The sequence below is a fragment of the Coffea arabica genome, chromosome 8c, assembly GCF_036785885.1.
Source record: "Coffea arabica cultivar ET-39 chromosome 8c, Coffea Arabica ET-39 HiFi, whole genome shotgun sequence".
In the NCBI taxonomy this organism is placed as follows: domain Eukaryota; kingdom Viridiplantae; phylum Streptophyta; class Magnoliopsida; order Gentianales; family Rubiaceae; genus Coffea; species Coffea arabica.
Window position 1 is genome coordinate 24280971 of NC_092325.1, and position 26987 is coordinate 24307957.

The 26987-nt window shown below is 35.3% G+C and overlaps 1 protein-coding gene across 4 annotated transcripts; it reads left to right on the forward strand.

Annotated features, from left to right (window-relative positions):
- Positions 1-706: 706 nt before the first annotated feature.
- Positions 707-24646, forward strand: LOC113705841 (uncharacterized). Of its 4 annotated transcripts, XM_072063294.1 has the most exons (19): positions 707-939; positions 2242-2370; positions 2661-2888; positions 5591-5677; positions 7697-7786; positions 7898-8024; positions 8115-8215; positions 9965-10133; positions 10232-10353; positions 12769-12897; positions 12975-13073; positions 13165-13222; positions 13302-13377; positions 13449-13578; positions 16571-16728; positions 20141-20213; positions 20567-20761; positions 21815-21908; positions 23544-24646. In XM_072063294.1, the coding sequence occupies exons 2-19, from the start codon at positions 2296-2298 to the stop codon at positions 24431-24433; spliced, it is 2901 nt and encodes a 966-aa protein (XP_071919395.1). In that variant the 5' UTR covers positions 707-939; positions 2242-2295; the 3' UTR covers positions 24434-24646. The 4 variants fall into 4 exon arrangements, with proteins under 4 accessions (XP_071919395.1, XP_071919397.1, XP_071919396.1 ...); XM_072063296.1 differs by lacking the exons at positions 707-939; positions 2242-2370; positions 2661-2888 and adding an exon at positions 4687-4986; XM_072063295.1 differs by lacking the exons at positions 707-939; positions 2242-2370; positions 2661-2888 and adding an exon at positions 5027-5294.
- The last annotated feature ends 2341 nt before the right edge of the window (positions 24647-26987 follow it).

Sequence of the window (26987 nt, forward strand, 5' to 3'; positions counted from 1 at the left end):
CACTTTTATATAAAATTTTCATTATTAAAGCAAATTGTGGTATTTTAACTTTTTTTCGACCAAATAATGGTTACTTTAGTACTTATAATACTTAGAGTCAATCATTTTGTTAACATGTGTTTAGATGAGTTGTGGTTAAAAATAGTTATAGACAATTTTTTAGCAATTTATATAAGCATAGTCTGTCTAACGAGAGCACTTGTTAAAATGTATTTCACGCATTAAATTTTTAGAAATATAAAATTGATTAAAAAAATGTATAAATGCAAGGAGATTAGTTATGAAAAGTATATAAATGCAAGAAAAAATAATAATTGTTAGTATGTGTATATGTATAATAGGTCGGATGGAATATAAGTGTATTAACGAATACTCATTAGGTACCTATTAAATAATTTCATACACGTAATAAGTGATTTTCATGAGAGAAAAGTTGGAACGTGATGACAAAAAATGTTTATTTCAAATTCCCTTATCCTCGTTTATTTATAATATAATATATACAATAAATATATAGATATATAGCTATAATTCTACAGACTGTATAGATGACGCGCATCCTGACGGTTCGCTGTAGAAATTCCACACGCCGCAAGACTGGAAGGTACGTTTGAAAATCGTTTAAACTTGAGAAACTAACGGACGATGTTAAATTTCATTCTTTAATTGGCAATAACGTAAAACTAATGGAGGAGGCAAACGTCAACAGAATATCCTAACGTTTCGGAGGAAACGTCAACAGAAAGCGATCGCTCCATTTGACAAAAGACTCCACTACTATGAACAAAATGGCACCGTCCATTGTGGTGGCTTCAAGGCCATCTCTTTAGAATCTATCTAACGCGTTCTCGTATAATATACGCTGTTTACAGTTTACAGTTTTATATTCTCTCCCCTTTGCCTTTCTCTCTCAACCGTTCTTTTCAATTCAATTTTCATGTAAGTCTCTCTTTACTTGTTTGTAAATCTTAATCCATTAATTTGGTATATTTGTTGCCCTGTAATTTTGTGCTTATTTTCTTTTGTATTTCAGTTATTTTTTTTTTTTTTGTATTTTTTGGTAAAGTTGTGAATCAAATTTCTTCCATTCAGTTGTTTTCAGTGGTTCTGTTCTGTATATTTATCTGCTTCATTTTTTTGGGGTTTTATGTTGCCATTCCCTTTTTTCTTTTGAGAATTTAATCGATTGGATGAATAAGAATGAGAGCTTCTTTGCTTGTTGCTTAAGGATGCCTGAATCTTTCTTGCTTTCCAGGGTGCCGGTATTATGATGCATAAACTAAGATAGAAAAGAAAAAAAATTCGATTTTTATGTTCTCGTGGCATAAAAGAAATGATTTTTTTGTCTTTTTCTTTTTTTTGGAGAATTTGGAAACTGCGAGGGTATTGTGCATTGGGCAAATTTTTGGTTATGTATAGTTATGGTATTTGATTGGAACCACAAGCTGTTAAGCGTCTTTTAGTCAGCTAGTAATGAAGGGGATTGTTAGTTGTACAACTGTTTTTTCCAACGTGGAACGAGCATGATTGAGGTGATGATCCTATTGGCTGCAATGGATATGTATTTTGTTTTGTAGCTGTGTTAATGTGAAAGGAGCTTATGCACTCTTTTTTATTTGGTTTCTAGGGGTTAAACTTCAAATGTGTTAAATTGATTACCTTCTTAGTGATAACTGTAGTGGGCTATGCTTGTATGGGAAATGATCTGGCCCTTCTGAGCTAGTCTTGTTTGCTAGGAAAAAGGCAAATTTTGCCAAAGTTACATGGAAAGATGTCTGAGCCACCAGCTTCCTTTTCATAAATTTGAAAATCGTTATAAATCTGTCTCTGTAATGCACCTATAAGTAAAAAAAAAAAAAAATTGTCATTAATGTAGACGTGAGTCAGGACCTGGCAGGGTAAAGTCAGAGTGATTAATACATTAACATAACATGACTAAGCTTTATGGTAAAGAGAGAGGATATGAAGGTAGATTGTATAACTTTGTTTTTATGGTCAGTACATCGTGAATCATTAACAATCGGGTAGCTTATATGAGACAGACTTATAAAATGCTGCTCTAAATATAAGTGAGTCACGACTTTCTATGTTTCTGAATCAAACGAGTACTCTTATCAAATCTTATACTTTTCCTTTCTTATAAAAAGTGATACTTATCAGTTGAGATTATATTAGAATGTTTTAGGCTCTATATGCTGTTAACATTATACTTTAATAACTTATGTGTTTCCCTTCCCTTAGTGGAGATTGATAGTCCTGGTTTTCTGAGGAAAGTTGGCTATAAACCTGCTTCAGATGGGGTGGGGAAACATATACAAGAGACGCATAAGAGTTTTCTCGTTGGCACTCGTAATATACTTGGACTATAAGGTACGCCTATCTCCACTGATGCTTGTCTGTTACTGGATGGGTTCTTAATGGCTTTGGATACTTTGTGGCATTTTAATATTGTGATGGTTGGTTGATAATGGAGTCTTACTGAAATTATATGGAAGGGCACATGTGTTTCTAATAAATCGTGTTGGGAGAATTATAACAGTAATTATCTAATGGAGTGTATAAAGCCATTTTTAATATGTTGTGGAAATGGGAAATCTTTTCTTCTTGTTTGTTAGTGGAATTCTCTTTCTAAATGTTTGTTTGGAATCACATACTTGAAGGCTTTACAGCAGAGAGATAAATGGACAAGAAAGTCAAAGAAAGCTGCTCTTTGGGAGAAAGCTCACGAACGTAATGCTAGACGTGTTCTTAAAGTGATGGTGGAGCTGGAGGGTTTGTGGGTAAAGCTTGGACAGTATCTATCTACTCGTGCTGATGTGCTTCCTCAGGCCTATATTTCCCTTCTGAAGCAGTTACAGGATTCTCTTCCTCCTCGCCCCTTGGAAGAGGTATTGTTTGACTACTATTTTGTTAATTGAGGGAGGTATAGTTTGACTACTATTTTATTACTTTAGGGTGAACAATAAGAAACACTTGGATAGCAAATGATGCTATGCGTACTAATGAAAGTTCAATCTACATGAACTTGAACTTTCATCTACTTTCTCTGCCGTTAATATTCCTTTTTGTGAACTTTCACTGAAACAGCTGTTCTGTCTTGCCTTCATGTTGTATTGGAGTATAGCTTCTGGAAAAAACGTTATGAAGTTGTTATAGCAACAAAGTCATTGTCATGGCAGTCACAATAAAAGAACAATTTCAACTTTGTTGTTATGACTTTGGTGAAGGCACATAGGTTGTTGAATAGGCAAGGGCACGTAGGTTGTTGGGATTGGATTCTGTGCCTACTGCTAGTTCAGAATCAAGAAGAGGCTTTTGTTCCTTAGTATGTGTGATGAGTTTTAAATACCTAGCTGATGAGATTGGTATGGTGGTTGCTATCTTAAATAGCTAGGGCTAATTAGCTAAAGTTCAACCATGTTGTGCTAATTCAGAACCAAGTTGTGCTAAGTTGGGGTAATAGAACTCTCAAGTTGGGCCTACTTCAGTCTGGTGCTAAGTTGGAGTATGTCTTCTAGTGTGGACGATAAGTTAGGAGGATCTCAATCATTCAAGTTACACTGTTAATCAAGGCCTTTTACTGGGATATCTTAACCCCACCGTAAAATGTTAACAGAAAATGGTAGTGCACTATACTTTTGGTTATTCCAATCTGGTGTGATCACATGAATTAAATGTGCCCAAACTGTAGAAGGTCTATGTCCCAGTAGGATTGGCTTAGCTTGATCACTTGATGTACATTTGTTATAACCAATCTAACATCTCATATTTTCCCTCCTGTATGCTGTTCTTGTTGCCCATTACATCTTGCCATCTGCCAGGATTCCTATGTCATATACGTGTCTGATATCACAAGTCATCATGTTGAAACATGTTCTGCCCTACAAAGATGTTGACAGCATGGCATGCGCATGTTTATCAACATGCACACTCTTCTTTTTATGATGTTATATTATAGCAAGTCCCATGGTTAAACTATATCCACATCATAAGACACTGTGTTGCAAAATGTATGCCCTGTTTGGCAAGTGAGTTTTTGGGTGTTTGTCTAAAACTTTACTGTAGCTTACTGTAGAAGTTGTAGGAAAAATTTTTAGGATGAAAAACTTTTTCTTTTTCTTTCTTTCTTTCTTTTTTCTTTTCTTTCGTCTCTTCTTCTTCTCCCTTCCCCCTCCCCCGCCATCTCTGCCTCCGACGAAGAAGAACTAGCAGCCAGGGGAAAATTTTTTTTTCCCTTTTTCTCTCCCCCATCTTCTCCCTCTCCCTCTCCCTCTCCTCCCCCTCCCCCTCGCCCTCCCGATGCCAGAGAACTTGCAGCCATGGATTTTTTTTTTTTTTGCTTTTTCTCTCCCCCTCTTCTCCATCTCTCTCTCCCCCCCTCCTCCCCTCCCCCACTCTCCTCCCAGATTGCAGTCCCCCTCCCCCTCCCCCTTGTCCGATTTGGTCTCGCGACCAGATCGCAGCTAGGGGGAGGGGGAGGGAGAGAGGAGGGAGAAAGAAAAAAAAAAGAAAAAAGAAAAAAGAGGGGAGGACCAACAGATCGGTCAAAGGGGAAGGGGGAGGGAGAGGGAGAAAGAAAAAAAAAGAGGAAGGCCGACACAGGAATTGGCGTCGGAATAGGTGACCGGCGCCGGAAGTGGCGGTGGAGGTGGTGGTCGGCGACGGAGGACGTGGTGGGTTGGGTGGGGAGGAAGAAGAAGAAAAGAGGAAGGGAAATTTTTTTGTGTATTAGATATTTTGAAGTGTGTAGGTTAAAAAATTTGATAGGTTAAAAAATTTGATAAGTTTTTTGGGTTACTGTAGCTAACGTTGTTAAAAAACTAGTAGCAGACAAACTTGGTAAAAAACTCAAGTGCCAAACAGGGCTGTAGTATTTCACAAACATGTTGGCTTTGTAACATGCGCTCGTTGTTGCACTTTGCTACAATTGCCACCTGCAGTTCCTGCCCTTGCTGAGATTAGTTGCCCGTGAGCAAAGAGCAGCGTGTATGTCTTTTGGTCTTATCTATAAACAATGTTCTCACCTCACAAGAGAGATTTTTTTTTAACCTGTCCCTCTACTATAACCTCCATTGCTTTGCCTCTCTTTGGTGCTGAACAAAATCCCATGCAGGCTTCCTTCTGATCCAACTATGTTGATGCCAGTGTACAACATATATACACAGCTCAAGATGCTATCCTAAATTTCTATTAATATGTAATCTGGAAGGTTCATCTGCCTAACATGTTTCCTTTTCCATCTGAACTCAACCCATTGCATATCTCTCTGGTTTGATTTGCAACTTTTATCACAGGTCACTGGTCCAATCCTATATTTATTATTTACACCTGTCTAGAAAAATATTTTGAAAATTTAGAAATCTGGGATGTCAATTCCAAGTAATAAAGGTTGCATTGTATGCTTTAAGATCTATTTGGGTACTATAGATAGGGCTTTTATTATGCTTCTTTCAGTGAAACTAACTTTCCTTATCAACTTATCTATCTTCCCCTTTTGTTGCTAGTCTTTATATGAGTGTAGTTGCTGGTTTTATATTAATTTCCTGAACATAGTGGATATGGGAATCACCAGCTGATGTCTGTTCAACAGGTTTGCCAAACCATACAGAAGGAGTTGGGGAAATCCATGGAAGAGATTTTTTTGAATTTTGATGAATTGCCTCTTGCGACTGCATCGGTAAGCTTCTATACATGAAGTAGATTGAATTAAATATAAGGAAATGTAAACCAAAAATTGCCCTGGTGGCAATATTGAGACTTTAGTAAATGGGCTTGCTGTTGAAATACTCAAGTTCAAGGACTGGTGATAAGAACTGTTGTAGCCGTAAACCTGTTAATGGTAATATCAAGTCGAATGGATGAACTGAATGGATTTGCAGGCGGCCATGTGGCGATGCCTTACAAAAGATTGTGACAAAATGCAAATACATGTACATTATTTTTTAGGTGAACTATCCCAAAATTTATGATACGCAATTGAATAGCCTTTGCTTTTTAAAATTAGGCTATTGCGAAAGGTAAGATGATCCTTTTAAGAAAGTATTTATGCTAGTTTTTGTGTGCTTATCTTGTGAACTTTGTGGAACTGCTCTGCAGTTAAAGGTGGTGAGCATAACCTCTCTTAATCTTAACCTTAAAAGTATGCATTAGGTATTAGTATGTACTGCAGTATGTTGCATACTATCCATTAAATGTTATCCCGCAACACAATCAGTATATGGTAGTCTCTGACTGAAGGGCCTGGTTTAGCTTATTGTCAATTTCACTGCAAATTTTGTTGGACAACATTGTCTCCTCATGGTTCCATTTTCTGTCTGGCACATTGATGAATATGTGGGTGGTTACATGCTAAAGATAGAGCTTTCAAGAAATTTTTGCTGTTTTTTTTTTAATTCTTGTTGTTGTTAATTTTTTTTGGGGGGGGGGGGCGAGGGGTGATAGGCGAATATTATGGGATTGTGTGCCTGTTGGTATAAGAAGTAGCACACCATCCATAAGAGGAAGAATGCAAGGAAAATGTGGAATTGCCAGGAGGGGAGGCTAATTAGGCTACAACAGCAGGATTTTGCTCCTGATGGGGATGGGAGTCTGCTGAAGTGTACAGTGCTGACAAGCGACTGGTAGTGGGTCTGGGGAGAGCACTGCACAAGTGATGGTGGAGGAGGCATAAAGGTTGGCAAAGGAGAGTGGAAGGGAATGGTGCAATTGTGCTGGTGGAGGTGGCTTATTATTTAGGCTTTTGCAAGTTGTGTGGTAGTGGCCCGGGGGGGGGGGTTCAAGTAGATGCGGGTGTATAAGGAGGGGATGGAGAGGGGGATGGGAGTTGGGCAGTACCCATGCTCTGTAGTCCACTGGCATAGGTCTAATGCCAGTGTACCCTGGAGATTGCGGCAATTCTTTAGTACCAAATGCAAAATGTCTTATGAATTTTAAATTTGGCATACAGTGGACATGGTTTACAATTTGGAACACTAAAAGATTTGCAGATTTGTCTAGACTGGAAGTAATTGTAATGTGATGGAGGCACCGTACGTAATTAAGCGTATGTGGAGTTAATTGGGAATGGATCATACAATTTGCAACTAGTGTGTTTGCTCCACTAACTATAGGGCTTTTGGTTGGAGGATGACATTAGCTTCTTTCAGTTTTGACTGCTTCTCGATGTTTGGCTTGGAATGAAGCTACTTTCAGTTGCATGTATCCATTCATCGATGTGTTGAAATATTTATTGATTCATTTATGGTTGTCAACAAAAGACAGTTACACTGAGAACTGTTGTCAGCATGTTATATCATTATGATGTCACAATACCCTCAATTCTGGTATTATTTCACTGTCTTCAAAGGATGCAAAATAGATGTTTCATTGTGTTGCAGTCAATCTATATGTGCTATGATAATTGGATATAGCTGAGTGCTTATGGGTTTTCGTTGTCTTAGAAAGAAAGTGCTGCTTCCCATTCTTTCTTCTCATTTGTTCTTTCCCTTTTTTCCATTTCCTAAAGTTCTATTTCTAAGCGTAATTTACTGATTGGACATCCTGATATATGTCTCGTAATTGGAACTTGATCAATGTCGAACAGTGATCATTTTGATGCTTATTTGACATTAAACAGTGTCGAGTATCTTACCCAAAAAAAAAGCGCTGACTAATTAATCTTTTGGGTTAACTCCTTGGTATCCTTTATTTTCCTTAGATAGCTCAAGTTCATCGCGCAACTCTAAGTGATGGACAGAATGTAGTTGTCAAAGTTCAGCATGATGGCATTAAGGCAGTAATATTGGAGGTTAGTAACTCTTCGGTCCTCGTGTTAGAAATATGGGGTGTGTGGGGTGTGGGTGTTACTAAGTCTGGAGCTTAGCTTTAATTGACCATTAGGTTTATCCTCATCTTGCAGGATCTGAAGAATACAAAGTCAATAGTTGACTGGATAGCATGGGCAGAGCCTCAATATGACTTCAATCCAATGATAGATGAATGGTGCAAAGAAACACCTAAAGAATTGGATTTCAACCATGAGGCTGGTTAGTTTTAAGTCATTTGCAAAATGGTTTTCATTTTGATGATGCAAGCCTCATTTTGTGTGTTTTTGATGATTTCTTCCTCACTTACAGAAAACATAAGAAAAGTTTCCAAAAATTTAGGATGCACTGGCAAGTATGGTGATGATGTACCAGCCAATCATGTTGATGTACTGATCCCAGAAGTTATTCAGGTTCTACGCTTTTCAGTTTTCATTTTTCCTGTTGTATTCGTGATTTTGGTTGCTGTGTAGTGATGCTTCCTTTAGGCTCTTATACAGTTTTCCCTTGAGAAGTCAACAAAAGTGTGATACTGCTCTTAAAATTGATTTTAGGCCATGTTTAGTGACTCAGTTCAGCATTTAAACTTAATGGATTTAGATCTTAACATATTTAGACCGCTTGATTACCAAAAATTGAATATCTGAATTAATTAAATGGCATTGAATTTCCTTGGGAAAACTTGCTCCCAAAATTAAGTGATAAGCTATTCACTTATCACTGAATGTGATATGCACTCATATGTATTATATTTAATACTTAACAATTCAATAACTTAATGGATTCAGACTTTAGATTTTAGATTTTAGACTTCAATTTTATCAAATGCACCCTTAGTATTACAAAGCTTCTCCAGAACAGTTTTTATGGTGCTCTTGAAACCTTGGACATTGATGAATTTGATTCTTTGGATGAGCTATCTGTCACTCTAATCAGATTGGTTATCTGGATGAGCTATCTACCACTCTAATTAGATCACTTATTCTATGTTCAGCTTACCAAACCCTGCCTCTTTGAGATACTTGGAATTATAATTCAAAAGAAAAGACAGAGCAAGAGAGTTGTTCAGACAAAAATACTATTTTCATGCATTTGTAGTGAAAGTGGAGCCATATCTATTCCTCCTTTACAATGAGTTAAATTTAATGGGAGGTTAATGTTAAAGTGCTTAGTTGCAGTTAAAATCATTTTTGTTAGAATTACAGATAATAGGTGGAGCAATTAATTCATTTTTTTTTACCATAATATATAATGGACAGGAAAAAATAGTTACTGACAGGGAGAATGTTTGTGTAGACCTCTTAAACATGTACTAACCAAATATAGAATTTGAAGCCCTCAGTTCACATCCATAGGCACAGAGATAGAGAGAAGGCATGCCTGTGTCTGTGTATTTGTGTATCTTATATTACTAATGAATTCAGTTTCCCTGAAAACAGCAAGAAGTTTATTATGGTGGAGAACTCTACATGGGCCTGTGTCCCTGCTTGAGAACAATATAGCACGTTACTTGTCACTTGTGATCCTGACATTCATGTTCCATATTTTTGCACTTCATGGACCTGTTAATTATGTAAACAAGCCACAATCTGTAAATTTTGGGGAAACTGTTTTCTCATGAAACATGGTTGCATGAAATGCAGTTTGAAGTTTAAAATAGTGGTGAGCTTTACTTTGAACTTCCTTGTTAAAAGGGATATAGCAAGTAGTTGTCACTTGTGTGCCTAATGATTATTGCCATAGTTGGCATTTCATGCGTCTGGAAATATCTCATATTTGTTCTTATACAGTATTGTCCTAGGGTCCTACAGCTTGTCTTGTTTGGACTTAGACTCCCTACTGGTATGACATTGAGGGTTCCTTAATGAACTTATTGTTAATTGGGTTATATTTGGTATATGTAACTGTATGCGAGTGGGAATTTAAGTTTCCTTGGATTGTAGTTTGGGAAGTATCCATTTGCAATTTGTTTGTTGGTATCATTTATATATTTGTCTTGATGACTTATGCTTAATAATGTAGGAGGTTTAGTGGATTGCTGACAAGCAAGTTCTTTTAGGTGGCATTTGAAACTATGCTGACTGCTACTACATATATCTCCAATTTATTTCTACTTCAGTAATCAATCCTTACCCTGTGTTATATTTTGCTTGTACTGTCAGTCAACAGAAAATGTCCTCATTCTGGAATACATGGATGGTGTTCGTTTAAATGACCTTGAATCACTACAAGCTTTGGGTGTTGACAAACAAAAGCTCGTGGAAGAAATCACACGGGCGTATGCTCACCAGATTTATGTTGATGGATTTTTTAATGGTGACCCTCATCCTGGTACAGCATCTTCATACCCACCATGTGCACTGGCATGACTATGCAGGAGATTCATGGTTTTTGTCTAACAAAATGCTTGCACACCTTGTATATCCTAGGAAACTTTCTTGTGAGCAAGGAACCTCCACATCGTCCAATCCTTCTTGATTTTGGGCTCACTAAATCACTATCAAGCTCTATGAAACAAGCTCTAGCGAAAATGTTTCTGGCATCTGTTGAGGTCAGTATGCTGCAATGTCCCAGGGGTAATATTAGTGATGGGAAAAGATTGTCCATGATAAGGTTAACTTTAACGGTCACATTGATAGCTGAATCTGCAAAGCCCTTCTCAGCTTCAGTTACTCACAGCTAGTCAACTTACATATATCTAAAGGTTCTGAATTAATCATTTTTTCCCTGTTACCATGCGGGAGTTTTCGAGTCCATTTGGCTTATGGCACTCTCTCTTTGGTATATGGTGTATGCGATCTTCAATCCTATAAATTTTGAGAATGGTAGAGTTGCTTGCTAAAACACAAAGGGAGTTACACTGTTAAGAAAGATTTGCAGTGCTTTTTGAAGTGCTTGATCTTTCTATTCTTCTGTGTTTCTGGTGGCTTCAAGCTTTTGTCTACACAAACCAGTTTTGATGGTTTTTGACATTTCTTTGGTTTCATCCTGGATCTACTTGCGGTCTCCTCCTATATGGAGTTTGAAGAGCACTGGGTGAAAATTTTTTTATTTGATTTATGAAGTTAATGAACTAATGTAGCATTTAAGTTCAAATTGCACAAATGTCAAACATGCTGACCAGTACAAATCGTGTATGTCGTTATTGTGTGTAATAGTCTTAACTTAATGCTACATGCTGGTCTTGTACGTGAGTGCATAACTTGGAAGTCTTTCCAGCATCACTTTCTAAATGAGAGTTCATGACAGGGATTGATATTCTTAAATCTGTGAGAGAAGTACCGTCTGTGTTGCTGATGCCAATATGCCAGTCGTGTGCCTGGGTGCAGAACTTGGAACTCTTTTTAGCATGACTTTCTAAAAGAGAGTTCATGACAGGGTATGATAGTGTTAATTTGTGAGAGAAGCAGTCTCTGTTGATGAGTGTGGGCAATTGCTGCACCTTAACTTTAGAATATTCGTTAACATTATCCTACACTTATGGCCTCAAATAGTTATGCATCCTAATAGGCTAAAAGTAAAATAATGGGGGGAAAGGTAGTGAAAGAAAGAAAGAGAAATGAAGACATATAGCGAGAAGAGACGGTAAAAATTTGCGTGAAACATCTCAGTAGCCTAATCTCAGTGCAACTTCATCCAGCCAGTAAATGAAAGAGCTCAGGTGTTCGTTTGGATTCAGAAAAATGGGGTGAAGGAGAGAACAGAAGGGAAAGTAGAGGTTTTTTGACAGACAGTTTTAAGTGCGAGAAACCTAGAGATGTGGAGGAATGTGAGGATGAAAGCTTAAGAAAGTTTTCACAAGAAAGTGGAGAGAATGTGAGTTTGCTTCATTTATAGCTTTGAATATCATATTTAAGCATCAAAATAATAAATAAAAACTGTGTGGGTGAATCCTTTTAAGTTCCTATAAGTTATCTTTCTCGTCCATAAATCCCAAACAGCATAGAAGAAAGTTGTCATCCTTTCTCCTCCTTTTCTTTCCCAATTGAAGTTTTCTTTTCAAATTTTTCTTTTTTATAACTTCCAAACTGGGCCTAGAAGCTCTTCATTTCTACTTCAACCGGCTAATAGAAAGACTGAATTTGTCTTATTTTTAGTTTTTATCTGTGATTTAACATGATTTTATGTGTTGTTATTGTTACCATGTTATAAGTTGCTCCTACCATAATCATTGTAACAAATATAAGTTGCACCTAAACAATCTTGTCTTGATTTCTCTCTCTTTTTTTTTGGCTTGATGTTGTTATCTTTTCTAGAAGTTTGTTAATTTCTTTAGCTTGTTTGATCAATAGAAACATTGTTTAATTAAATAAGGTGTGATTCTTTTGGTGCTCAATAGATTTATTTATTTATATCTTTTCTTGCTTTACTACATTTCGGTAGGATTGTTAATGGTTTATGGTTAATTATTCCTTTCCTTTATCATCTTATGACGTTTTTCAGCATGGTTGTGACATTTTCTCTTGGAATTATATTTCTTTTGATTTATCATAACTTATTCTACAAATTTAACTTTGTTTGTATACTTATTTTTGTAGAAGGAATATTGCATACCGTCTCATTTTCTTAAACTAATTTAATTGCTAGATCACATGCTATTGTATCTAAAGTAATGAATTTGTCAAAGAATCAATGAAGTGTATTAAGAATATGTTCAAATTTCTTAAATACGTGTAATGAACCAGTATGATGTCCATATGCTAGCGGCAACTCCAAGCAGTTGTCCCAAGCCACCTTTCTTCATTTCTGACCACTGTTGTCCCAAGCCGCATCTCTCCTTTTCTGACCATAGTTGTCCCTTCTTGTCACAAAGACTCCGTCTTTGTGGCTACATTCATCAGTAACAGTGCTTCATTTAGAAGAATGCTTTCTGTTTGAGTAATTGTTTGCAGTTCCTGGATATTAGTTCTTTCAATTATGATGGTTCTTTACTCCTTTTACCTGCAAAATTGTGGTGTCTTTGCAGGGTGATCATGTTGCACTCCTATCTGCTTTTGCAGAAATGGGCCTTAAGTTACGCTTGGACATGCCAGAGCAGGCGATGGAGATAGCAAATGTGTTTTTCCGTGCATCAAGACCAGCAAATGAAGCTCTTGTTAAGACACTTTTTGTTTTCCAATAGTATCCAATTCCCTTTGTTTTACATTGGACTCATTACTGTGTTTGGTGTAGGAAAATGTCAAATCTTTAGCTGAGCAAAGGGCTAGAAATATGAAGTTCATACAAGAAAAGATGAATCTTAACCAAAATGAAATAAAATATTTTAATCCGGTAAGTTTGTTTTCATCTTTTGTGTTTTGTATTTTTGACACGCTATAGGTGAATTTCATTTCCCAAGTTAAGCTGGTGGTGTTCTATCCAGGTTGATGCTTTCCCAGGTGATATTGTTATATTTACCCGTGTCATCAATCTGCTCAGAGGTATTCAAGATCTTTTGCTTTTCTTTATTGCTTGTTTTTGAGGATTGGGTTCTGATTTAGTTGTTGACAAGGATTTCAGGGCTTTCATCGACAATGAATGCTCGAATAGCATATTTTGATATTATGAGACCATTTGCTGAATCTGTTTTACAGAGGTAAAGTCTATATTGCTCGTGTTTGGCCATGCCCAGAGGTGTCATCTAATCTATTTTATACCTACTTTCAGGAGCCATAGTGAAGGCTCGTCACTGAACAAAGATTGGATCTTCAATAGCCCTGCCCATTCTGATATTGAAGTCAAGCTGAGAAATCTCCTAACTGAACTAGGGAATGCCAATAAAATCCTTGGAATCCAGGTGAATGACCATGGTTTATTGTTTTACTCTTATTTGATCATTACTAAGATCTTTTTAGCACTCAGTTTTGCATTTATAACCACTCATTATAAAAAAAAAAAAAAAAAAAACTCATGCCAGCCTCCTTTAATGTGTTCAATTTTCTTTGATCTTCAATAAGTAGTCATTAGCTCTTTAAGTAATTAGTCGAAAGGGAAGTGAGGGATAATTTTCCTTGTGTGTTCATGGCTTTTTTTCCCCTTCAATCAGCTTTATCTGTAAACAAGTTAAGGCAGGAATGCAATTTCAGTCAGAATTTTCTGTGAATATCAAATTATTGACATATTGGAATATTGTTCCTACATGTCAGGACAAGGGTATTTCCATTCTAATCCTTGCTGACTTGGCAAGGTGAAAGTCCTTTTTATTATGTTGGAGAATCTTGTCCTTTTGTTTTGCTTGTCATCTTTGCTCTTTCTTTTCTAGGCTTTGCAGTTCAATTGTTTTCTTAATTTCACCATGCTAAAACTCACCAATGTATAGATAGAAACACAAAAAGGAGGTACCAAATCCTGTGTACTTTGTACTTTCCTCTTCTTATCCATGAAGGTAGTAGTTTTATTAAAATGCACTAAGGTGATGCAACTCAGGAGAAACAAGTAGTTATCTTCTTATACAATATAGGCCCTATCAAAAGAATCATATAGACTATCAGTTGATTGGTGACCATTCATTCAACAGTCAGGGGTGTCCTGGGATTGAATTTTAACTGGTTCTCATGGTCTCCAATCAAAGCTCTCTTTTTTCTCTCTCTCCTGTGTCCAAAATGTAAAGAGTGGGTTACATATCCCAAATGTCCTCGTGCTTTCTCCTTTCAGAGAAAATTTTCCAACTTATTAATTATAGGCTCTGCACATATTTTCATGCTAACCATTTCACGTCACAAGTAGTAAAGAATGTTGGTACCCTCTACATATCCCAAATGTCCTCATTCTCTCTCCTTTCGGAGCAAATTTCCAAGTTATGAACTATAGGCTCTGTACACATTGCCACACAACCCATTTCACCTTTCAAATAATAGAGAATGCTCGTACCAACAAAAACTTGGAGTTTTTCTTTTTTCTTTTTTTAAATGATTTTGGAACCTTACTTACTGTCTTGATCCATGGACCCTCTATGCCGTGGTTCTGCTGAAAATGGACGGTGCAAGAGGAGGTGGCTTGTCGCATCCTCACATCTTAGCCAAAGTAATTAGCAATTAACATAGATCATAATCCTTTTTCTCAAGTTATTCCCCTGTTAGGATGCTATCATGGGTGTCTTTCTAAGAAAGAAATGCCACTTTTCTTGGAGCAATAGTACCTCATTTTTGTTTGAAAGAAACTCTATTGATGATTCACCTCTCGGCAAAGTATAATAGTACTTCCAGAAATTTCACATTTTGCTCCACCATTCCACTTCACCGCATCAATGTGTTGGTTATCACTTACAAACAAACATCTGCTAGAAAATTTGCTTGTGGAGTACTTAGGGCACTTGGATATCTCTTTGGATAGGTGACTGGCATATCACTCCTGAACTGTTTCCAGTAACGATGACAACAACAGTCTCACCTTGGTTGATTGCAATTTGCTGAATGATGGGACATATTTATACTTAAAAGCTTTGTCCCCACAACAAATGTCACTCTAAAAACTGATAATGGTGCCATCATCCACCCCAAAGCAAGCTTGTTATTTGAGTTGTGCCGTCCTTGGTACATGCTCTTCCAAAAAGTTACTGAAGGTGTTTTTAAAGACAATCTATTTTGTTCCTTTTTGCTTCTATAATTGGTTGATTTCAATACAAGACCAGCCAGAAAAGGAAACTTAACCATATTGGTTCTTTTCAATCTCGTCAAAAGGCTCTCACTAGAAAATTGAGGTCATCATTTTATTCCAAAATCAATTTTTTTTATCTCAGTAAAATCATCAGCAGGGAACAATTAGTGTAGAAGATAGAGGTTTTGAAATCAATTTTTTGAACACCTATGTTTTCCAACGAAAAGTTCTGGAGGTTATAAAGTTCTGTATATCTGTCTTCTGAAAGCTTAAATTAGTCCCTGTTTGCAGCTCTGGGTGTGCGATTATCGTGGATGAGCTTATAGTTTGCTTGCCAATATTGCACTTGCCGTAGGATGTTCTGTGTCCTCAGCAGAGCTGCTTTAAAATAATGAAGATACAACCAATTGGATGCCTCAACTTTTAATGAATAAACTGTAGGTACTTACCAAAAATCTATGCATTTATTTCTAACGTTTCTGGATATATTTAGGTGCTCAAATCCTATATCTATGCCAATTCTATGATTTTGGTAGCAGCTTGCGAATTTTATTTGTATGAGGTCACCTTTAGTTTGTTTATTGTCTATTTCCACTCGATATAGACCAACATGAGTAACTTGCAAAATGATAAATTGCAGACCAAAGTTGAGTCTTATGAAGATGGGTGAAGTATGATCCTAGATAGATGTGAGCAAGAAGTTTAATTATATTTTCTAGGTGTCATGTATCAAGTTATTATCTGAGGTTAGAGAAGTATCGTATCCTTTAGTCGATTGTATTTAAATTGAACCAACTTGGCAATTTGAATCTCATTTTGGAGTGTTGCTGGCTTTGAGCTTGTTAAATGGCAGTTTTGAATACATTAAACATATTTGACGTATCAATGTGAGGTTTCTACTATCTTATAGTGTGCAGTTAGCGAAATTCTCTGACTTGTCTACGAAAATCTGGGTATTCTTTCTTTGATGGCACTTTAACTTTTTTGCTAATCGAATGATGCTGGTGTCGCTGTAATCTCCTTAACATCTTATAGTATTGGGAAATGCCATCATTAATACATCTCTCTTAACAAGTCCAGTTCACGTAAAGCTATTTTAGGTTTTATCTTTAGTTTTATTTTTTTGTGTTAATCATGTCCTACTTCCTAATTATATATTTCCTTCTTTATATTTAACTTATATTATTTTTAAGGTATGTGCCTACAAAGATGGAGAAGTGATCATTGATACTGCTGCTGGAATTCTGGGAAGATATGATCCTCGACCGGTTCAACCTGATAGCTTATTTCCAGTTTTCTCAGTAACAAAGGGAATCACATCTGGGCTGTTACATTGGCTAGTTGATAATGGGTATGCACTTAATTGCTTAATATACAGCTTTGGTGTGAGATCAACTTGGTGAATGTTGGGCTGCATAATGTTTTGATATTTAATGCAGCGGATAAGGATATATAGATTGTGTAACTAATGATTCATAAGCAAGATGAGAAAGTCAATATAGAAAATGAGAAGAAAGAATACGTATTAGCTTCATTAGATGGAAATTAAGAGGCAGGGCGGGCTGCAGGGGGCGTATATTTGTTGTGGGGTGAACACCCAAAGGTCGCCTCAAAGGCGGAGGTGCCCCTGGGCATGCACCCCAGCACTCTTCACGACCCAACAGAAATCAGAAATCGTGAATTTTGGAGGAAGAAAGCGAAATAGGATAGGAAATATAAACATTGTTAATTGATTCCTAAATGGTTTTTACCATTAATGATAAGTGGGGAGATGATATGGAACCATGGAAAAGTTTATTAGGATGTAAGAAGAGTTGAGAGTCTGTCAATTTGGGGTGCAAAGGAGATTTGGGGATGACAAAGAGGGATGATTTGCAGTTGACGGCAGCTGGACTTTAGAGGTATAGGGCAATTGCTAGAAATTATTTAGTAATAAGTCCTCCTATTTTAACTGACTTTTAAAACTTATCTCACATGTTATCTTTATTTCTTATCTAACCCAAAACTTAGTATCTTTTAGATGTTACCATCTTTAGATGGTAATACAATATGATAAGAATATAGAAATCTAAATTTCTAAATTCACGGTCCCTTGTCATTTTAAGATGTCCATAACCACTATTTTACCATATTTTTCATACTACTATTACTACCATATGTTGTAACAGTTTAATTTTTGTAAAGTTTCTTAATTTTACATATTTTTATGATAGTTGTTTGTATATTTGATGAAGTTTTTCTCATTTTCTCCAATCTTTAACCATGCCAAATGTGACTGAAAAAGAAGAGCAAAGCAAATGAAGCGTGTCCAAAAGTGAACCATCCCCTTGGACTGCCACAAAAAAACACCATTGGATTTCAAAGTGGCATGATCTAATTCAAAAATTTAACCCAATTGAGCATGCTTAGCATATTTTTTCACGGTAGCAAGGAAAGGTTTGATTCAGCGGGAGAAGAAGAGGCAAAAGTTGGAACAGAAATATCATTTGATTCATCGATCCTCAAAAAAAGAAATAAGTGTTCAGTCATTAAATGACTAATGTGAAATTTATAGAAAGTTACAATCTCCACCGTGGAATAGTGCACCTATCTCATACTAGAAAAAGGAAATTACTAAATACTAAATTTAGTATTTAGTAATGAAAAATAGATACTAATAGGGCTGGAAGGGGGTTGAAACTCTTTTTGAATTATTATGGAATAAAATTTGAAAATTATGTTCATTTTCATCATATATATATTTACACTTATAAATATTAAAAATTCAAAATTCGTAAGGCTTCCACCCCAAGCCCGGCTTTCGCCTCACCTGGGCGGAGGCAAAATGCCCTGCCTAATGCCTTTGCCTTTTATGACATTGACCTTGACTAAGTGATTTGTTATCTGTATGGTGTATGACCTTTCATGTATTTACTCCTTAAGAAAAAGCCAACCAACAGTGTCAAGCTTCATCAATTTGTCATTATCTTCTCAGTTTCAGTTTTAAAGTTGTGGAAGTTTAGTGGTTCGTGATTGTATGATTGTTGATTCTTGTTTGACAGGCAGCCTATTCTACTGAAATTGTGCATACAAGAACAGTATGCACATGCACTGTTTGATGAACCTGTATCTGTCCACCCTTACTTGGCCACCCGAGTATTACTTAGTACTTATTTTTGGATAAATGGCATGAAATTCAGTTATCAATAAAAAAAATGTTAGCATCAAATTCAATTTCTGAAGAGATATTAGTAACTAATTGAATTAATTGACTTATTACTCTTATTAGAATATTCCAATGTAAGTATCATTTCAAATGCTGTCTGATTGTGACAATCTAGATAAAAGTTTAGAGCCTGAGTTTTCTGCACGCTAAAGATAATAATTGTTGATCGTTTGGAAGTCCTTAGTCATTATATATAACTGCTTTGGGGTTTTTAATCTCTCTTATTTATTTATTTATAAATTGTTAAATGCCAGATATAGTCGATGGCAATATTTTGCAGTATCTTTTACAAAACCATCTCTGCAGGGTCCATTTTCTTTATCAATGGACATGAAATCTGAAAATCTTGTAACTTTTCGTCTTGTACTTAATTGATCATTTCATTTTTTGATCAGATCTTTAGTAAGCTTTTTGGAGGACAAGTGATTAGGGTATGAGCACCTTGGGTGGTCTATTTTATGTCAAAAATGATTTGATATTGGGTAAAAAAAAATGTTACATATTCCAACTATGGTTCAGCAAATTTCATGCAAATGAATCTCCAAGGCTAATCCCTAGAAGTTTGAAAATTGGATTGTTTTAAAGTTGGGGTCATAGAAATATCTCTGTTTATCATATTTTGCACCAGATATGATATTTTAACAGATTCAATATCTATGCTCCAATTGGGAGCAGTAACAGAGCCACGGTCCTCCAAAACGTGTAGTAGTGTATAGATTTTTGCTAGTTTCTGCAAAATTCAATGACAATTGTAAATTCAACAGTTTTCCCCTCAAGGCACTGACACGGTTAAACTATACAAATGACTATCAGGTCTTGTATAGTATTTATCATGACTTTTATTTGGAGTATGTAAGCTACATTAAAGTATGAGCTACATGAAGTGAACGTACATTATTTCTTGTTTCCACTCTTTTTTTTATTTAATTTGGTATTGGTTGTTGATTAATTAAAAAAATTATTTGGAGAGAGGTTTGGCAGCTATATATTTTAAAGAAAACGCTGAAAGACCGATAGACATGAAATATATTCTACATCAAATTCCAATCTGATTCTTTCACATTGGCAGTTAACTACAAAATGTTTGTCATCTTGCAAGCTGTACATTTGTCTAATTTTCTTATTTTCTACTGTGATTTGAAATTGAAGCTAGCCTAACATCAGGATGCTTTAAAAATGAAGCAGAGATTGATAACTCGAAAATGAACCTAGAACTGGTTACTCAATTGGACTAGAAATTTTTTTAAATAAAAAATTTTGAATACATGAGATATAAAGACTATGAAAATATCCTCGAAGCATAGCTTTATAAATTTTACCCCCACAGCAAAAATTTTCTGGCTGCGCCAATAATTGTGAGGGCATTTTACTGAAAACTGATATTATTTTCCATTTTTGTAAGAATATACATGATAGGCTTAACTTCCACATGATGTTGATTCTCTATGAGTAGTGTTCATTTATTTTCACTCCCTTTTCTACTTCATTGCTTTCTTGAGTAGCCAGATGTTTAAATTGATAGGCAGAAGAATGACTGCTTGAAGTTTTCATGTACCAGGAAGTTGAGGCTTGAGGATAACATCCAAAACATTTGGCCAGGATTTGGATCAAATGGAAAAGATCAAATAAAGGTGTGAGCTTTTATGCTCCAATTTATTCTTCATGTCATCTTTTGCTGATAAAAACCTGTTATATCTACTGGAAATATTTGTAGACTTCTCAGGAAGTAAGGAATCTTAAATTGTTCTAATTTGGTCTCCAGAACAAACCTGTTATATCTAATATGTGGATATGAGCTGTATATGGTTTGGCACTTTACAGCATCATTGAAAGTGATAGAGGGTTATTGAAAGAGTTTGACCAACACTTCACAATGTATTTCAACCTAAGAATCTGCTTTGAAATTGAGTTTTGCATGTTTTCATAATGCTGTACAAAGGTTCTGTTTTCTGTTTGTTTTACAACTGATTATTCTCTCTGCTAGGTTCATCATGTGCTTAACCACACCAGTGGTCTGCATAATGCTCTAGCTGAGCTTATGCGGGAGAACCCATTGCTAATGACTGATTGGGATGAATGTTTGAACTGCATGGCTATGACAGCCCCTGAAACTGAACCTGGCAGTCAGCAGCTGTACCACTATTTGTCATTTGGTTGGCTTTGTGGAGGCATTATAGAGGTATTCTGGCAGTTCGACATTATAGAATTGCAGTTTGGTCCCAAAGTTTGGGCAATGCACCAAATTGATCCCGAATGGTATAAAAAAAAGTAGTATGGTCCTTAATGTTTTCAATTTTCATTAAAGTAGTCAATATTGTTCCTACAAAACAAATTTGTTGATGATTTTTTCACTTTGACCAAATAAAGGGCAATTGACATCATTCATCATCAATGATCAGATTAATGTGGAAATTACGGAAAACAGTAATACATCTAGATCCGTTTACAAAAATTATCTGCGCTTTCTATAAGTAAATTTTAAAAAATTGTCTTTCTCAAAAATCTGCTTACTGAAGTTATGATCAACATAAAAATTGAAGGGAGAAGTAGGTAAGAATGACTTTGCAATTGATTCCAAGAGTAAAAAGTTTTTCCTTATTGTTTTGACTAACTTGCATGTGGCTCTTCACCAGTAGCAATTGCCCAAATTCTGCCAGTGGCCTTGTCAGGTCAAAATGGCAATTAGGAACAGAATTCTGTTAATTGTCCTTTTTCTAGAGGAAAGTAGATGTACTATGGACCTGATTTATATGGCTGATGCAGTGCCTAAATTTTAGGGAAGAAAACTGCAATTGTCTCTAAATTGTAGCATGAAGAAACTAGAGAGTTGAGCAATTTTATTGTACTTTGAACTTTACTTTTTTAATATCTATTTTCGGACTAAGCTGTACTAAAGATAATATGAATGTATACTGATGCAGTAAACTACTGGCCATGGTTGCCTTTTATATTTGGACCTGCCTTGCCATGGCAAGGTCTATCCATTCCAACTTCACGCATTAGAATGATATTTGACTAGAGTAACTTGTGGACTTCAACACCTTTCTTTTTTTGCCTTTTTCTGTGTGTTTGGTTTACCATCAGAATCAGAATTGGCATGGCATTTATTCACATTAAGTGACATATTTTGAGAATGCAATTCCATTCTAGTCCAATTTCATTTCCATAATAGAACCATAGACAGCCTTTTTGTTATACTTTTCAATCTGTTAACCAATTGCCGTTTGAACAGCATGCATCAGGAAAGAAGTATCAGGAAATTCTCGAAGAAGCATTTATTCATCCTCTTAAGATTGATGGCGAGCTGTATGTTGGAATTCCTCCAGGCATGATTTAAACTCTTTATATTTTGATTTCTAGATATAACTGATTGAACAAGTGGGGTCTACATAAAAAATCCAGTCTCCCAAAATAGAACCAAATCCTATTATATTGTTTATATAGTTGAGAGTTACATGAATAAAACATTTAATCAAAATATGTCATATAGTTTGTGCAATCTTGCTTGGTTCTATCAGGGTAGATTGTCTAGAATTTTTATAATCACAAGCTTTTAGGAGGGATCTAGAATTGTGTGTTTGGATGTTCAATATTAAAGTATCTTTGAACTTGACTCACCATTGCTAGCTGTTGATATCAGATGGAGGCACAATGGTCAAATGACTTGTTTAATTTGACCATTATTAAGCTGACTTGTAGCACATGCTATAGTTTGAAAAGCCTGCGGCAGATGTGGGATAATTATGGCTATGGCACTTGGTAAACTTTAGCAGAATGTTTAAATCTTCCTTACCAGAGAAAAGACTTAAGAAATTGATGTTAGTCTGGAGTTGGATCTTGTGAATGCGTACACGTGCCTGAATGTATGTCTAAGCGCATGTTTTTTTATTGAAGTCTGTGTGTTGTGGGGTAGTAGGGAGACATAATATAGTTAATATGTCATGGGATCCACGTATTACTACAATTTAACCTTTAGGACAACCAAATTTTTGGTGTTGAGGTGGGCGGTTTCTAGTGAATGAGTTCCTCATCTAACTTCAATTTAGCTGTGGTTCTCGCCTCTCTTTCATCAGCAAAAGGAAGCATGGTGGGTTTTTTTTTGGGTCTAATTGTATCCCTTGGATGCTTTTAGAGCTGAAACTGATGGTGTAGCTGGTTTGAGGTTGAAGCTGAAAAGTAATGCATAGATTAGAATATTGCCCTGTAACCTTTAGGTTCAAACTTACGATTAGAAATCTACAAAGTCGTCTTATTAGATTCGTTCTATTTATCTTGTTCAAATGGTAATGATACTGTTTTTAAGATTTATGCTAAAGTTCCTCCCAATTGTAGATTCTAGTTTGTTTTTCCTTTAAAAACCTTGATTTGCACTGTAAACCTAAGCCATATTCCTTTCTCTTTTCTTTCTGCCTTTGTTAAATCAAGTACCATAGATTCTTGATCTATCACCCGATGCCCATGTCCTTAATCAGCCTGTAAGACAAAGCTCTTTAGAGTCTCTTGTAACTTGTCTTTAATTTGGTTGAATTCAGCACTTGATCAGGTAACACTAAACAGTTATAGTAGCTGTTTCCTTTCTAAGAGTCCTTGAATGGAATATCTGCCAAGAGCCCTTTTTTTTTTGGGGATTCCATTTCCTGCTAAGGTGCTTATTGTTTCTTTTTGGTGACTTGTGGACTAGATCTTTTTTGTTTTTTAATATTTTTGGGGTGAGGAGGGGTGGTGACGTAGCCACAAGGAAAATGCAGTCACCTTTTTACTGGTCAAATTTGCCTTACAGCAATCCTTTTGAACGTGCATCGTTGATTGTTTTGGTTTTGTTTAGTGGTTGAGTTCCATCACTTGTTTTTTGGTAATAGTTCTTTATCTTTTGCTTCTTTTGCAGGGCCTGCAGATGATGTGATATTTTGTTAGTGTCCTTTGTTCTTCTAATTGATCAATCACGTGATGCTTTTTCCCAGGAGTGGAGTCCCGGCTGGCCACGCTAACTTTGGACATGGATGATCTAAACAAGATCTCTACTATTGGCAACCGTTCAGACCTACCTTCCAGCTTCCAGCCACAAGATATTTTGCAGCAGCTGACCAGTCTTCCTTCTCTGTTTAACACCCTCCAAGCTCGCCGAGCCATCATACCAGCTGCAAATGGACACTGCTCAGCTCGTGCACTTGCACGCTACTATGCTGCACTTGTTGATGGAGGGGTGGTGCCAGCACCCCATTCTTCTTCGGGGCCTCCACTTGGAAGCCATCTTCACACTCCAAAATTTCCTACTAAGAATATTTGCAAGAAAAATAGAGCTGCAAATATCAAAAACTTGTTGACTGCATCGAAGAAGATTGGTAACTTTCACCAACGGCAAGAACATGATAGTTCTGGTGGAGGTAATTCTCGCAGGACTGCAAGGGGTAACAGTTACACTAGAGTTCCTATCGACTCTAGCAGTAGCAAACCTTGTGCATCTGAAGGTGATAGTTTTGATGGTAGAAATGTTAGCAAGCTCTTCTGTAGCCCTCGGATTCATGATGCTTTCATGGGCGTTGGAGAATATGAAAATCTTGCCCTTCCAGATGGGCAGTTTGGGCTTGGTTTTAAGAGATCTTACACAATGAGTGGCGACATTGTTGGCTTTGGGCATTCAGGTATGGGTGGCTCTACTGGCTATTGCAACATAGAACACAGATTTGCAATAGCTGTGACTATCAATAAGATGTCAATGGGGACTGTAACTGCTAAAGTAATCGATTTAGTTTGCACAGAGCTTAATATCCCATTGCCAAAGGAGTTGCGTAGGTTTGTGGAGGGATCACCTGATGACGTGCTAAATTCGGGAACACCTATCATCAATTGAGGGAAATCCATTTTCACAAGTTTTTTTTATTGTGCAAATATGTACATGGAGGAGCATTTGTTGCCTCATCCTTTGTTAAGTTTAAGATTTGGGTTTTGGGTGCTGAAGGTTCGTCAATCCGGCTTTGATTGACTAGTTCGCACCTGAAATTGCAGAAATGTGCGAACTGTGAAGAGGGATTTTTTTCTTTTGGAATGAACTTAAAATTAAATATCCTCCATCTATCAAATTATTCCTATTGATTAATCAACAAAAAAAAAAAAATGCATACCTGCACATGTGATGTCTTTTAAAATGTTTATTTTCTAATGATTGTTATCATAATGGTAAATATATAGTACGCAAGTAGCGGATATTTTAAATAATTGTTTAAAACACAGCAAACCATCTCTAATATTAGTTAATATTAGTTAGTTGGCCTATATGGCTCAAATCAAGTAAACATCGTCTAATACCATATTTTTTTGTCAAACTATGTCAAGGGTCATCAAACTTTTCAAAAATCTAATATTGTCCACCTGAATATTTTTTTGGCTAAATACTCTACTGAGAATGATTAATGTGACCTGCTTAAATTTGTTTTAGAAGCGGCATGAAACTTTTTTTTTAGTGTTTCTAAAACACCCTCTTTTTCGCCAAATGTTTTTAGATTACCAAAAACAAAACAAATTTACCAAATAGTGTTTTCTATTTTTGTTTGTTGTATTTTTTGAATAAAAAAAATACCAAACATAAATGTGGCCAAATGTGACCTAAACTTTTCAAATGTCTCATTTTACTTACTGAATTATTTTTTTATATCAAATAGCTCACTAAACTTTTCATCTTCCATATGTGCACAATGTAATAAACTTTTTTGGGGAAAATTCAATTGTCCCTTAATGTTTTCAAGGAAACCAAACCCTCAATGCAAATCTTAATACATGATTGCCACATCGTTTAGTAAAGATACAAATTGTTATGTATTAAAATTCCTTTAAATACTAGGCAACATACTGTAACAGGTTGCGGTTATCATTTTGTATGAAGAGATCTACGTATGTAGTATGATATAAGATATATTTTTTAATGTTCAAAGCATCATTAAGTTACAATATTAGTACTGTAAAATACTAAAAGAAGTACTATAAAAATAAAAATTAAATAATATTAAGTGTTTGGATAGTAGATCATTGGGGATAATTTTCTGAAAAAAAATACTATTGCATTTTTTATGTAATGTATGTAAAATAAAAAGGTGGTTGGAAAATATATTGATGATGTAAGCAAATAAATTTTTGCAAATAATCCACTATCCAAACAAACTAGCAAGTAGAATATAGTAAAAGCTACTATCTAGTTGTTTGACTACTATACTATTAAATATGGTGAAAACTACTACTAATCTAAATAATAATTCAAAATTTTGTTGTTGTGGATTGTATTAATAATCATAAAATAGCTATAAAATACCAATTTGTGATAGTATATAAGTGCCAAAAGGTACTAAAAGCCTATAACTTCCAAAAGATCAATATGCTATAGTACTAATATATCATATACCAAAAAACGTACTTTGAAAATCAAAGCTACAATTATAATAATACCAAAACTAGTACTATGAAAAAGCTACCTTCTATCCCAACAGGGTTGCAAAATGTCATTATCGGTGATGGTATTAATGATCATAAAATAATTCTAAAAAACAAATTTTATAAGTATATGTTAGTGTCAATTTGTATTGAAATTTTGTAATAAGCAAAAGATAAGTAAGTTATAGTATTAATAGTCTCAAATACTAAAAAAAATATTATGAAACCTAAAACTAATACTGCTCAATATAGTTAAAGTTCCAACCTAATTATTTGACTATTGATACTATCACATATTACGTATTGTAATGTCCAAAATGTGGATAAGTTAATATTAGTGCGGTCAAATATTTAGAGAAATACTACTAAAAATAGTACTCTCCCCTAAAAAAAATGTAATTACTTAGCCAGTGTTAGTGTAAGATATAACGAAAACTATGTCTCATCTAAATAATACTTTGAAATTTGATCATAATTTTGCCAAAAAATCCATCATAGTCAATTGTATTAATGATCATAAAGTAGTTGTAAAATAATGAAAAAATTAAATGTATAACTATCCAATATAGTTCAATCTATAATTGGATTATTCTTTTTACTAACCAAAATTTTGGCTAATGGTACTACCAAATATGGTGAAAACAACTTCTTATGTAGATAATATTTGAAATTTCACCATAATTTATAGCAAACATGATTATGAAGTAAGTACAAAAGATATATTTCGTTAGTAAATTACTAAAATATTCAAGAAAATTATGTTTTGAGTTATTAATTGTGCCAATATGAATTAAATCATAATATAGAATAACAATGTACTATAAAAGACAAAAAATGAACACGAAGCACTCTTACAAAACAAATTTATGAGCATAATAGGACCAAATGTTAATGTTGATTAAAGCTTAAAAAAGTATTATATTAGTATTGTCAAATTTTACTCTTATATATAGATTATTTTAAAATTTCATCATCAATAGTTA

Coding starts and splice junctions, on each gene's coding strand:
- LOC113705841 (XM_072063294.1), top strand. CDS start 2,296: ATGGGGTGGGGAAACATATACAAGAGACGCATAAGAGTTTTCTCGTTG. Junction 12,898..12,974: donor GACCAGCAAATGAAGCTCTT/GTTAAGACACTT, acceptor TGTTTGGTGTAG/GAAAATGTCAAATCTTTAGC. Junction 13,579..16,570: donor ATAAAATCCTTGGAATCCAG/GTGAATGACCAT, acceptor ATTATTTTTAAG/GTATGTGCCTACAAAGATGG.